Raw genomic sequence first — 12,544 nt, 5'->3', positions numbered from 1 at the left:
AACTTAAACGATAAACACGATAACAGATCCGTTTTTTACAAAATGTAAGAAACTAAACTTACACACTAAAATACACAGTTTACACCCAAGAAACTACCGTCTCTCCTTTGTGTCTCCCACACGTTGAACAGCTTTTTTCCGGACTCCTCCAAGCTCGATGCCTCTATTGGGTCTTGCCATTCACACCATCTTGTATTTACGACGGTATGCGGCCACACATACCGTCGCCATTTGCTGGACGGTTCGAGCTTCCACACTTGCCGTCCGCAACCCCGGAAGCCCCCTTTTAGCCGCCTCTTACAACAGGCAGGAGATACCGTAGTTCTATTATGGTTCTACTATGTTTTACACCTAAAAACCATCCTACTTACCCTCTGTCATTTGTGTATGAAATTATGTATAAAATGTTGCAATTAGCCATTTTATCTGAAACGATAATCAGAGTGTAGGTTGTCATCACACGCATCATCTTATTGCTCAAAATTTTCTGTACAATTTCGAGGTATGACGTCATCGACGCCTTGACATCTGCGAGTGTTTTCGCGTTTATTTCAAAACACGATTATTTGAGTTAAAACTTAATTTCAACCAAAATAATGTCTGTGTTCGAAGACGTAGACGTATACTTACATTGTAGAAGGGAATTTGAAAATCTGTTATGATACCTATTATGTTTTTTTCCTATCAGGTGGCGTATTTGGAGAAGATCCGCGCGGACATCCAGCGGCTGTACTGCGTCCGGGTGCAGAGCTGTGTGCGGCGGTTCATCGCGCGGCGCCGCTACCTGCGCGTCTCCCGGGCGCTGCGGGGGCTCCAGGCACACGCCCGGGGATACCTGGCCAGACGGTAACCGATACCGCACTGTACCGCACCTAGAGAACATCAGCGGCTGTACTGTCCGGGTGCAGAGCTGTGTGCGGCGGTTCATCGCGCGGCGCCGCTACCTGCGCGTCTCCCGGGCGCTGCGGGGGCTCCAGGCACACGCCCGGGGATACCTGGCCAGACGGTAACCGATACCGCACTGTACCGCACTGTACCGCACCTAGAGAACATCAGCGGCTGTACTGTCCGGGTGCAGAGCTGTGTGCGGCGGTTCATCGCGCGGCGCCGCTACCTGCGCGTCTCCCGGGCGCTGCGGGGGCTCCAGGCACACGCCCGGGGATACCTGGCCAGACGGTAACCGATACCGCACTGTACCGCACTGTACCGCACCTAGAGAACATCAGCGGCTGTACTGTCCGGGTGCAGAGCTGTGTGCGGCGGTTCATCGCGCGGCGCCGCTACCTGCGCGTCTCCCGGGCGCTGCGGGGGCTCCAGGCACACGCCCGGGGATACCTGGCCAGACGGTAACCGATACCGCACTGTACCGCACTGTACCGCACCTAGAGAACATCAGCGGCTGTACTGTCCGGGTGCAGAGCTGTGTGCGGCGGTTCATCGCGCGGCGCCGCTACCTGCGCGTCTCCCGGGCGCTGCGGGGGCTCCAGGCACACGCCCGGGGATACCTGGCCAGACGGTAACCGATACCGCACTGTACCGCACTGTACCGCACCTAGAGAACATCAGCGGCTGTACTGTCCGGGTGCAGAGCTGTGTGCGGCGGTTCATCGCGCGGCGCCGCTACCTGCGCGTCTCCCGGGCGCTGCGGGGGCTCCAGGCACACGCCCGGGGATACCTGGCCAGACGGTAACCGATACCGCACTGTACCGCACTGTACCGCACCTAGAGAACATCAGCGGCTGTACTGTCCGGGTGCAGAGTAGTGCGGTAGTGGTACCGTACCGAGACTGATGCCGTATTGATACCGATAGTGAAATGATACCAATAATGTACTTGTGTCGATACCGTCCTGGTACTGATACTGTACGGATATCGATGCCGTATTGGTACCGATATTGTACTGGTAGACATACTGTACTGATACCGATACTGTTTTGATACAGATCCCCTTACTAATACTTATTCGCATACTTTACCTATATCGATACTGTAAAGGTTTCGATACTGTAAAAGTATCGATACCGCACTGGTATCTATACCGTATTGGTGTCGATACCGGTACCGTATGGGTATCGGTACCGTATTGGTAGATATGTTGAACTGTGACCGACATCATACGGATACCGATGGTGTATTGGTACCAATGCCATAGTGATACAGAGTCCATTTCCCATACTAAAAATTACGAAATTCGCAATTCTGTTTTCATTCCAATAATGAATTTCAAATTCAAAAATTGTAAAATATAATACCGCTATAGAAATTTAGATTTTTTTGTTGTATATGTAGTATCATATATTTTTGTCTTTCTGTTATTCAATTTTCTGTGTTACAGTTAATATGCGAATAGTGCGAATAAGCATTTTTCTTTCTTTCTTTCTTTCTGAAATATAATCCAATATATTTCCTTACAGAAAAGCCCAGGAGGTCCGCCGTTGGCGTGCCGCTATCAAGATCCAGAGGAACGTTCGCGGTTGGCTCGCGAGACGCAAATACCAGAGGTTACGGAAACTGGCCATCGGGCTACAGGCGCACGCGAGAGGCTATCTCGCTAGGAGGCTGTATAGGGACAAGAGGAGGGTGCGAGCGGTGAGTGACCTTTATGACGTCATATCTTTACAGGTTTACAGGCTACAGGTGGATTACAGGGGTTAAAGAGTCGAGAATTGTTATCATGCAGTCCACCTGACGGTAAGTTGCTTCTGTAACCATCCAATCCACCTGACGGCATGGTAACCAAGTGGCTATGGTAATCACGCAGCAAACATTTAGTCCGCTCTGAAGTTGTTGCGAGCAGCTGTAGTCATTCAATTTGCTATGCCGACGCGATTCATTTCTATATTCAGAGCGGACTAGCAGTTTAACGCGGATTGCGGTCCATGAGATTCCGAACTCAAGCTCAGATAGTGTGTATTTTCAAAATAAAGTATCTCTTAACAGTATTTGTGTAATTGACGTTTGTTATGTTTTCAGGCGATCACAATACAACGGTACGTGCGCGGTTTCCTCGCCAGACAGAAGGTTAAGAAGATACGACAGCAGATCGTCATATGTCAAGCGGCGGTGAGTATAACTTATACAGGATTTCAAAGATTCTTTTATGAATCTATACTTAATATTATAAAGAGGAAAACTTCGTTTGTTTGTTTGGTTGTAATGAATAGGCTCAAAAACTACTGGACCGATTTTAAAAATTCTTTCACCATTCGAAAGCTACATTATCCACGAGTAACATAGGTTATATTTTATATGAAATATATTTGATAAATAGATTTTGAGGCGGTACAAAGTTCGCCGGGTCAGCTAGTTTATATATATAGTAGTAGGTAGCGCATCTGTGGCCGACCTCAGGTAGGAATATCTAAGCCTATCTGGGGTTGATTACAGATGTCCATGGGCGGCAGTAGCCATTTACTGTGGTAGACTGCATGCTCGTCTGCTACTCCTATATTATAAAAAAAGGTAGTTTTAAGAAGTCTCTTTGCCTTTTTACCACGTTTTTATTAGCTTGACCTGTATGTATGTAACAGAATCTTTGAACTCGATTTTTACCCACTTTCAACAGTCAGATTTAAAATTTTGAACAATTATCAAGAAGGCAATACACTATTTTAATAATTTTATCCCATTCACCTCATCAGGATTGTAAGGAATCAGGCTAAACGATTTTCCTTGTGCGATTTTAGCATGGTTTTTAGTTTTTAAACTATAATTATTTTAATCTAACCTAACCCAACCTAACCCAGATCCGTCGCTACAACGCGCGTCGTCTCTACAAGCGTCTCCGCATCGAGGCACGCAGTCTGGATCACGTGAAGAAGTTGAATAAGGGACTGGAGAATAAGATCATCAGCCTCCAGCAGCGTTTGAATGAAGCCATGGAGAAGAACAGAACGATTGAGCCGTTGCAAGCTATCATTGTGCAACTTAGGTAAGGTTGAACAAAATAATAGATGATTCAACTTTAATTCACTACCAAATTATAGTATAATATATTGAAGATATATTCCTTTAAGGTTTCTCTCCAGAGGCACCACCGCCACGACTAATTTCACCTAATTCCATTTCAATTTACCAAATAATTAATAATAATGGTTCGAATCCGAAAGTCCACCGCTACACCTATTTCTGCCTCATAACAGCAGTGTTAAGCGCTGTGTTCTGGTTTGAAGTGTGTGGTAAGGGAGACATACTTATCCGAGACGTTGGAACTACCACTAAGGTTCTTTCAAATATTTATTTTTTACATTTAATTAATTCATTTTCAAGCACCCAATGAAATTAATAATAATAATAATAATATTTATTCAAGAAAATTGCAGCACATGGTACAATTATTAAAATAAATATACAAAGATGGAAATCTAAAAATAAATAAATTAAGGCACACAAACAAAACAGAAATAATAAATTTTAATTCAGAATATTATTGTTCTAACAAGTTGCTATTCTCCCCAGGGCTAAATTGGAAGCCCTGAAGCTGGTAGAAGTGGAAGCCAAGACCTTGAAAGTGGACATCGAGGCAAAGGACAACATGCTCAACGCGTTACAATCGGAGCTGATGAGTGAGCGAGACAACAACAGGCGGTTGCTAGAGGAGAAGACAAGGATAGAGAGCGTGTACAAGAAGGAGAGGGAGGAGTGGCAGGCGGAGAGTGAGAAGCTCGCGAAGGAGTTGAGAAGTGATAAGGAGCACTACCAGATGGCGCTGGACGGTAAGTTGTTAATGATCTTAAAATGATCTTGCCAGGAACGTGCGAGATGTGGAATGAACTTTCTCCTTAGGTATTCTCGGAGCGCTGTGACATGGGGCTCTACAAGATGGGTGTGTCCTCTGGTGTTGTCCCTCAGGTGTGTCCATAGGGGATGGTAACTGGTTCCATCAGGTTGCCCCTCTGCCTCATTGTTAGGGTTTAAATATAAAAAAAAATCAAACAAACTCTAAACACTACGAAACAAACACTAAATGTTTTGATGGATTAAAAAAAAACTTCTAAAACAATACATAATAAATAAATAATGTACGATGTAGAACGAGATAATTGAAATAACAACTGTGTACTTACACATACCAATTAAAATACGCACACACACGTACACACGCACAGACACACAGACACACACGCACACACACACGCACACACACACACGAACCTGCTATTATAAGGCCACAAAATGTGACTGTAGTGCATCAAAGTCGAATCACAAAGGAGTTATATAATGCGTCGGGATGCAGCAGCCAGGATACAGAAAGACCGAATTACTTATATATACGTATTTAATCAAAACAGAATATTACATGTTTTGGATTAAATCTAATCTAAATTAAAACCACCTAACCTAAAATGGTGACTTGCTGGGGCAATGTTAGCGCCCAGAGTGAATTCCCACGTTCGGGACTGTACGATGGAAACGGAGCGGTGGTGCGGAGTCAGCGTTCCTACGGCACGGCGGCGGTGCAGGATCGGGTGTCTTCTTGATAATTTTGTTTAAGGCGAATTTCTAACTATGGTGATTAAGGCCAATATATAACAAAGGGTTCTACCACAATAAAGTATATGGTCGAAAATCCGAACCATTTCGCTAATCTATTTTAATTAGCTTATAACTTATCTACTGATACACTTTAAGTGATGTATTATAAGGTGGACAAGACAATATAATACTATGTTTTATTACATTAGTGTTCTGCTTGCATCTAGCTTTTGGATAAGAGTCCAAATTTTATGATGTGAAACATCTATAGCGACGTCGCCACGCCCATACGATGGTATATATATACAGTCTATATGCAGTAGTGTGTACGGTGTGGCGACGCGTCGCCATGGGCAATCGAATTCAATAAATAGTCATCGTTATCTGGAAAAAAATCGTAATATTTTATTTTATCATTATGACATATTTAGTTCCTATCACACAATATGTTCTTTTCTGCATATTACTTTTACAAAATAATGTCGATGTTTCACATCTGCCAGGCGTCCCGTGACGGCTCACATTTTTTTTTTTTCAAATTATGATGATCTGCATTAGTTGTGGCGGTGACAAATCCGTTCCCAACAGTGGGATTTAAAATGGTTCACTGTATATCATGATTCACTACATTTTGAAGGTGGTAGAACCCTCTGTGGTTCGACTCCGGCGGCACCACCGCCACGCATATCTCTGCCTCACAACAGCAGTGTTAAGCGCTGCTACGTTCTGGTTTGAAGTGTGGAAAGGGAGACATATTTTCCGAGGCGTTCCAGCTTAGTCCTCTAGGGGCGGCACGTCTGTTGCCGACCTCAGGTAGGGTTTAAGTCCTATCTGGGATTGTTTACAGATGTCCATGGGCGGCAGTAGCCACTTACCATCAGGTGGACTGCATGCTCGTTTCTCACTTAATATTATGAATAACAAATCCACAAGAAAACATGATACGCGGAATTATATATAGGATAAAAATTATCAGGAATTAGATAAGAAAGATAATTCACTTGATAACAGTTTTATACTGTGTACATTAATTGATACAATTACTGTGCCGCCAAAGTATTATAATATTAGTCTGATAGAAAATCGCGTCAAAATATAAATATATTATTAAATTTTGATGTTTGGCTGTATTATTTAAATGTGGACGAATTAAGCTTTCTAACAGTGAAAGAATTTTCGAAATCGGTTCAGTAGTTTTTGAGATTTTTTCTGATACGACTAACTCAAGAAGTTTTTATTTTACCATTGATGTGTGTCAGTGATTTTGACTTTATTTATTTTTCGTGACTTTGTGACGGCTTATGTTTGTGCTGCAAATAAAATCATTAATGTAAATATTAGTGATTGTCTGATAGTGTTATAAATAATGATAAAGCCTTTGAATTGACTGTAAAAAGGTTTTAAATATAAAAATTACATTAATAACATCATGTTAATTTTGTCAAATAAACATATGTGACCATGAAAAGTTTTCTAAAAAGTTATTTTGGTAATAATAAATAATTTTGTCAAATAAACAAGTGACCTTGATGTCCGTGAAATTTAATTTCGGTCACTTTACTTGTTGATAACTAACGCGAGCGGCGAAAATTAGTGTTGTTTACGACACTGATAATCTGTTAAGAAGTATGTTAAATTTGCCAAATAAACATGAGTGGCCTTGGATTGTGTTAAATACTTAAGTTAACAAGAAAATCTCTAATAAATGAAGCAATAACAATAAACGAATGAACTAAAGTGATGACTATTTAAACGCTTGACGAATATTATGTTAAATTTGTCAAATGTAGTATGTTAAGTGTGGCTAAAAGGTTAATTTCGGTGATTTAACGAATGTTAACTGCTAAAGCAATGGGTGTGCCGCCGGAAATAAAAGTGAATGGTGTTGACGTGGTGTACGCCGCGTGGTCGAAGGAGTTTGAGAATCGTGCGCAGTTTTGGAAAGGTTCGTTGGAATCTATTCGGTTTATAATACTGCCCTCGTAAAGAACGTAGTAATCAAGGAAGCAATTCAGTTTTTTGCAGAAAAAATGTATTAGAAGACTATGATAGGAAGTTTTTTTATTAGGAGTAACGAAATATGCAGTATTTGCACTAGCTTAGATTGTAATACTTAATTTAAACGCGTTTTTCTGGGAACTATCATTTTTGCAAATACTGCGTTTCAATTACGACGGCAGAATAAATAGGCGGCATAGCGTTCTCAATGAAACAAACGTAAACTTTTAAAAGTAGGTACACGAGTTCGTTAAATGTTCCCAATGTGTATTTTTAAATTGACCAATATATATAGTGGTTGGAATTACTGGACTTAACCATGAAAAACAGCGTAGGTAGTAGTATTAGAACAATTCACATGTACTTTTTAATGCAAATTTGTTAATACGTGTATCAGTATTGGACAACTATTTCTAACTATAGGATAAACTTATCAAACACGTTTGGCCAAAGTTAACAAACGCGTTTGGATAAACTTAGCAAACACGTTTGGATAAAGTTAACAAACGCGTTTGGATAAACTTAACAAACACGTTTGGACAAAGTTAACAAACGCGTTTGGATAAACTTAACAAACACGTTTGGACGAACTTAACAAACACGTTTAGACAAAGTTAACATTTATCTTGGACAAACTTAACATTAACATTATTTGTGAACAGAGCGCGACAAGCAGCACGAGGCTGAGAAGAAGGCGCTGTCGCTGGAGCTGGAGGCGGAGCGCCAGAGCCGGCAGAAGCTGCTCTCCGCGCAGTACGACTTACAGGAGCGCGTTGATTCGCTGCAGAGGTACTGCTTTCTATAATATAGCACTAGCAGACGAGCATGCAGTCCACCTGATGGTAAGGCTACTGCCGCCCATGGACGTTTATAATCAATCCTAGATAGGATAATATTCACGAGGCGGGAAGAAGGCGCTGGCGCTGGAGCTGGAGGCGACGACTTACAGGAGCGCGTTGACTCGCTGCAGAGGTACTGCTGCCATGGGTATTGTTGTAGTTTTGTAAAGGGGGGAGGGGGAAGATCTATGATCTAAATTGTGGACGTTCGAAAGGGGGAGTGTGGGATTTCTTTGATACTGGTGTGGACTGATGTTATGTCTTTATAAGGTGTTGTTTCCTATTGGTTTGTACTAATTTCATGGGTGTAGCGGTCTGAAGAGCAAGCTTGGGAAGAAACAGTGACATAGTGGTTCACGCTGCTAAACAAATGAAATGGCGGCCGAAAATTAAAAACTTACTATTTTAAATATTACACATCTATGCTAATCTAACGACCCTCGATCTTGACGATGTACACGACATCCTGACATGCCTGACATCAAAGATTTTTTTAATGAAACTTGCATCTCCTCAACTTATAATAGACCTTTCCCACTAGTACGCCCTCTTTTATCGTATCTTGGAATTCCCACACTACCGTATTGGGAATGATCTGTAATGATGCTGGGTTTGTTTGTAATAAAAAAAAAATAAACAAAAAAATTAAAAATTCAACAAAATACATTTTGTTTTCAGGGCACCAGCTCCAAAGGAACACAGGAGATCTCTATCCGATGCGAGTAATAATTCGCAACAGGAAACAACAGTTGAAGATGTAAGTATTGGAGTTAAACGCTTAAACGCTTTCTACACTCACATCCCCACACTAGGATTCCCTGTATCGTGGGTGCTATGGACACACACAGAGACAAATACACAAACACCCAGACCCAGAAACAGAAATCTAAATTCATCATTTAGAAATCTGTCTGGCCGGGGATCGAACCCGGGACCCTCTGCGCGTCAGACCGGCATGGTGACCACTCCGCCACGCGGGTCGTCAACTCAACAGTTATACTGCTGTTAGTGGGTTTGGGAAAATAAATTAGAGTTTTTAACGGAATTTGCTTGCGATGGTGTAACAAATATTTCTAATAAATTGTGTGTTACATCGCCGAGCTATTATTATGGCGCGTTTTAATTATGGCACTGGATAAAATAAAAGCTATTTTTTATGGATGATGATGATTAATCATCATTATCAACCCATTACTCTTCATCACGATGTTTTCCTTCACCGTTTAAGCAAGTGATTATTAACTTTCAAAAATCAGAGGTGCGTGTCTGGGATTTGAACCTCGGACCCCTCGATCTATCTAAATAACTTCTTTTTTAAACATATACATACTACTTAGAAGGTGAAGGTGTTAGATCCCTTTATGGTTCGACTCCGGCGGCACCACCGCCACACCTATTTCTGCCTTATAACAGCAGCGTTAAACGATGCTGTGTTCCGTTTGAAGGGTGTGGTAAGGGAAACATACTTTTCCAAGGCTCCAGCTTAGTCCTCAAGCTATCCTTGACAGCGCATCTGTGGCCGACTTTAGGAATATCTAATCCTATTTGGGGTTGATTACAGATGTCCATGGGCGGCAGTAGCTTACCATTCGGTGGGCCGCATGCTCGTCTGCTACTCCTATATTATATTATTATTATTTTTGAACTATAACAAATAGTAAACTCTACCTTTCTCCTTCACCAGGACTATGGGTATGGTTCCGTACGATCCGTGGAGACCTCTCGACCGGCGCTGGAAGCCGTCAACTGGTCTGCTGGTTCCAACAATGGACCCATGCCGGTGAGTTGGCCCACTGCTGGGCAAACCTTCTCCCAACCTTCAAAAAGTCGGGAGTTGCCGCTGTTTGAGTTGCAATTGGTGAAATTGCAATTGTGTGCTGCGGAGTTTACAATTAAAACTTATATAAATTACTGTATCGAATTGGTGATCTTTAAAACTTTTATAAACAATATATTATAATTAAATTAAATTGAGTTTTAATTTTATTATACAGTAAAAGGTTTATTTTTTTGTGATTTTGTACTTCTTATGAGAGAAATAAAGATTCTTAAAACCCAAAGTTTTTCAAAGTGAAATTAGATTCAATTCGAATTATGACTATGTGTATGCATGTTCTGTGTTTGTATTCAAATTTGCGTGTTAAGTGTGAACATCTATATAATCTACTAAATAAACCTTTGTATGTTAACTTATAGATAATGTCATAGATAAGTATAGATATCTCACCGCCTTGTAATTGAAGGAAGCCATTAAATGGCTTCAACGGCTGACAATTCTGTCAGCCGTTTAATGGCTGTCATGGTGTAATTTACGCGGAACAATGCCGAAAAGTGCAGTTAAGTGGTGCAAAAACACGAAATCGAATAAAAAGTGCGGAGTAATATCGTTTCATTCGTAAATGATCTAAAAACTAATTTTTTTAAATATTTTTCAAACACGAAAATAAATGACAGTGAGAATTTCAATTGTTAAACCTGGTTACATTTTCTTGTTAGGAGTGAGTAATTTTTACTAATCTATGTATAATGTACACGACTTAAACCGATAGGTTCCAAAGAGGTGAAATTTTGTAAAGAGATTTCTTATTATTAAATAAATCTGCACTAAGAAATGTTTTTGGAAAAATCATCCCCCAAGGGGCTAAACATAACATTATCATAAAACTGGTAAAACTTTCCTTACAGATAGCGGACGCGGGCTTAGTATTACGAATGCAGAACAGGATCTCGGTACTGCAGAGCGAGTTGTCACGGACGGCGAAACGAGCTGCCGACCTCGAAGAGAGACTTCTAAGTAAGTGCAAAGGAACTGGTGGTTCCAGGTTCTGTTCCCGGTCAGGCTGACATTTGAATGTTTTGGTTGGGTTTTGTTCTAGGTTTCGGTGTAACGTCTGTTAATATAAATCAATCTATCCAGTGTTTTGCCTACGAAAGATTGAGGTTTGTCAGACATTGTCAAATTTCGATCTTAGATAGATACAAAATTGGATAGATTTAATATTAATAAAATACGTATACCAGTAATGAATTTTGTACTAGAGTTTCTAAGGTAAGAGAGGATTTCGGAGAATCATCTCTTTAGGGGCTAAATAGTTATCATATTCATTCATATATACGGAAAAGTAAAGTTATTTTAAAAACACATTCTTTAAAATCTTAACAAAATACACATATTATTAATCTTAATTTCAACCCCTTTCAGACCGCCTCGCCGCGCCCCCAACGAACCCCAACATCGACCGCTTCAAAGTCGAAGAGCTGGAGATCGAGAACAAGAAGCTGCGGGAACACCTGGACCGCCTGCGGGCAGCTGGAGACAGCCTGCTCGTCTCCAAGGAGGTTATCAGTGAGTACCGTGTACTGAGGGTAGAACAGCTGGAGATGTAAGGTGGAACAGCTGGAGATGCAGAACAAGAAGCTGCGGGAACACCTGGACCGCCTGAGTCCTGTAATAAGACCAGTAGCAGTAGCAGACGAGCATGTTGTCCATCTAATGGTAAGCTACTGCCCCCCATGGACATCCGTAACCAACCCCAGATAGTATTATCCTACCTGAGCTATCCCCTCACAGTGTTGCTACCCCTGAGGACAAAGCTGGAATGCTTCGACAAAGTATGTCTCTTACCACACCCTTCAAACCGGAACACAGCAGCGCCTAACACTGCTGTTATTAGGTAGAAATAGGTGTGGCGGTGGTGCCGCCGGAGTCGAACCACAGAGGGTTCTAGCATCTTTATCTGGAGAGATGTTCATGCGACATTGCATCTAACCATCAAGTGGATTTCACTTTGGTTTGCTTCTCCTATTCTACTATGTTATTCTACTATTAAATACTATAAAAATAAACAGATATATACTTTTGTATCTGCAAAGTAACCATTGATTTACAACGAAACCGTAAGAATTTTGACAAGTTACATTACATGTTTAATAATATTATTAAATACTAGCTGACCCGGCAAACTTTGTACCGCCTCAAAATCTATTTATCAAATATATTTCATATAAAATATAGCCTATGTTACTCGTGGATAATGTAGCTTTCGAATGGTCAAAGAATTTTTAAAATCGATCCAGTAGTTTTTGAGCCCATTCATTACAATCAACAAACAAACAAAGTTTTCCTCTTTATAATATTAATATAGAAGTATAGATAAAATAACTTGACCCTTGTAAATTAAGACCCGTGCCCAGCATTCGAATCATAGTGTGACACGAATAATAAATAATAA

The 12,544-nt window shown here is 41.1% G+C and overlaps 1 protein-coding gene across 1 annotated transcript in view; it reads left to right on the top strand.

Moving 5' to 3' along the window:
• The window catches only part of didum (dilute class unconventional myosin), a 57,659-nt gene that overhangs the window by 22,002 nt on the left and 23,113 nt on the right, over window positions 1-12,544 (top strand). Inside the window, exons 17-26 of the mRNA XM_073081405.1 lie at window positions 689-846; window positions 2,415-2,589; window positions 2,974-3,063; window positions 3,747-3,931; window positions 4,459-4,715; window positions 8,136-8,262; window positions 8,991-9,069; window positions 9,997-10,092; window positions 10,998-11,106; window positions 11,515-11,658. Of these exons, the coding sequence (XP_072937506.1) occupies window positions 689-846; window positions 2,415-2,589; window positions 2,974-3,063; window positions 3,747-3,931; window positions 4,459-4,715; window positions 8,136-8,262; window positions 8,991-9,069; window positions 9,997-10,092; window positions 10,998-11,106; window positions 11,515-11,658 (1,420 nt within the window). The remainder of the gene's footprint in view (window positions 1-688; window positions 847-2,414; window positions 2,590-2,973; window positions 3,064-3,746; window positions 3,932-4,458; window positions 4,716-8,135; window positions 8,263-8,990; window positions 9,070-9,996; window positions 10,093-10,997; window positions 11,107-11,514; window positions 11,659-12,544) is intronic.

Source organism: Epargyreus clarus, unplaced genomic scaffold (assembly GCF_041222505.1).
Source record: "Epargyreus clarus isolate Ecla_fem2 unplaced genomic scaffold, WU_Ecla_fem_2.2 ptg000016l, whole genome shotgun sequence".
Classification (NCBI taxonomy): domain Eukaryota; kingdom Metazoa; phylum Arthropoda; class Insecta; order Lepidoptera; family Hesperiidae; genus Epargyreus; species Epargyreus clarus.
This window is presented reverse-complemented; position numbering and strand designations above follow the sequence as displayed.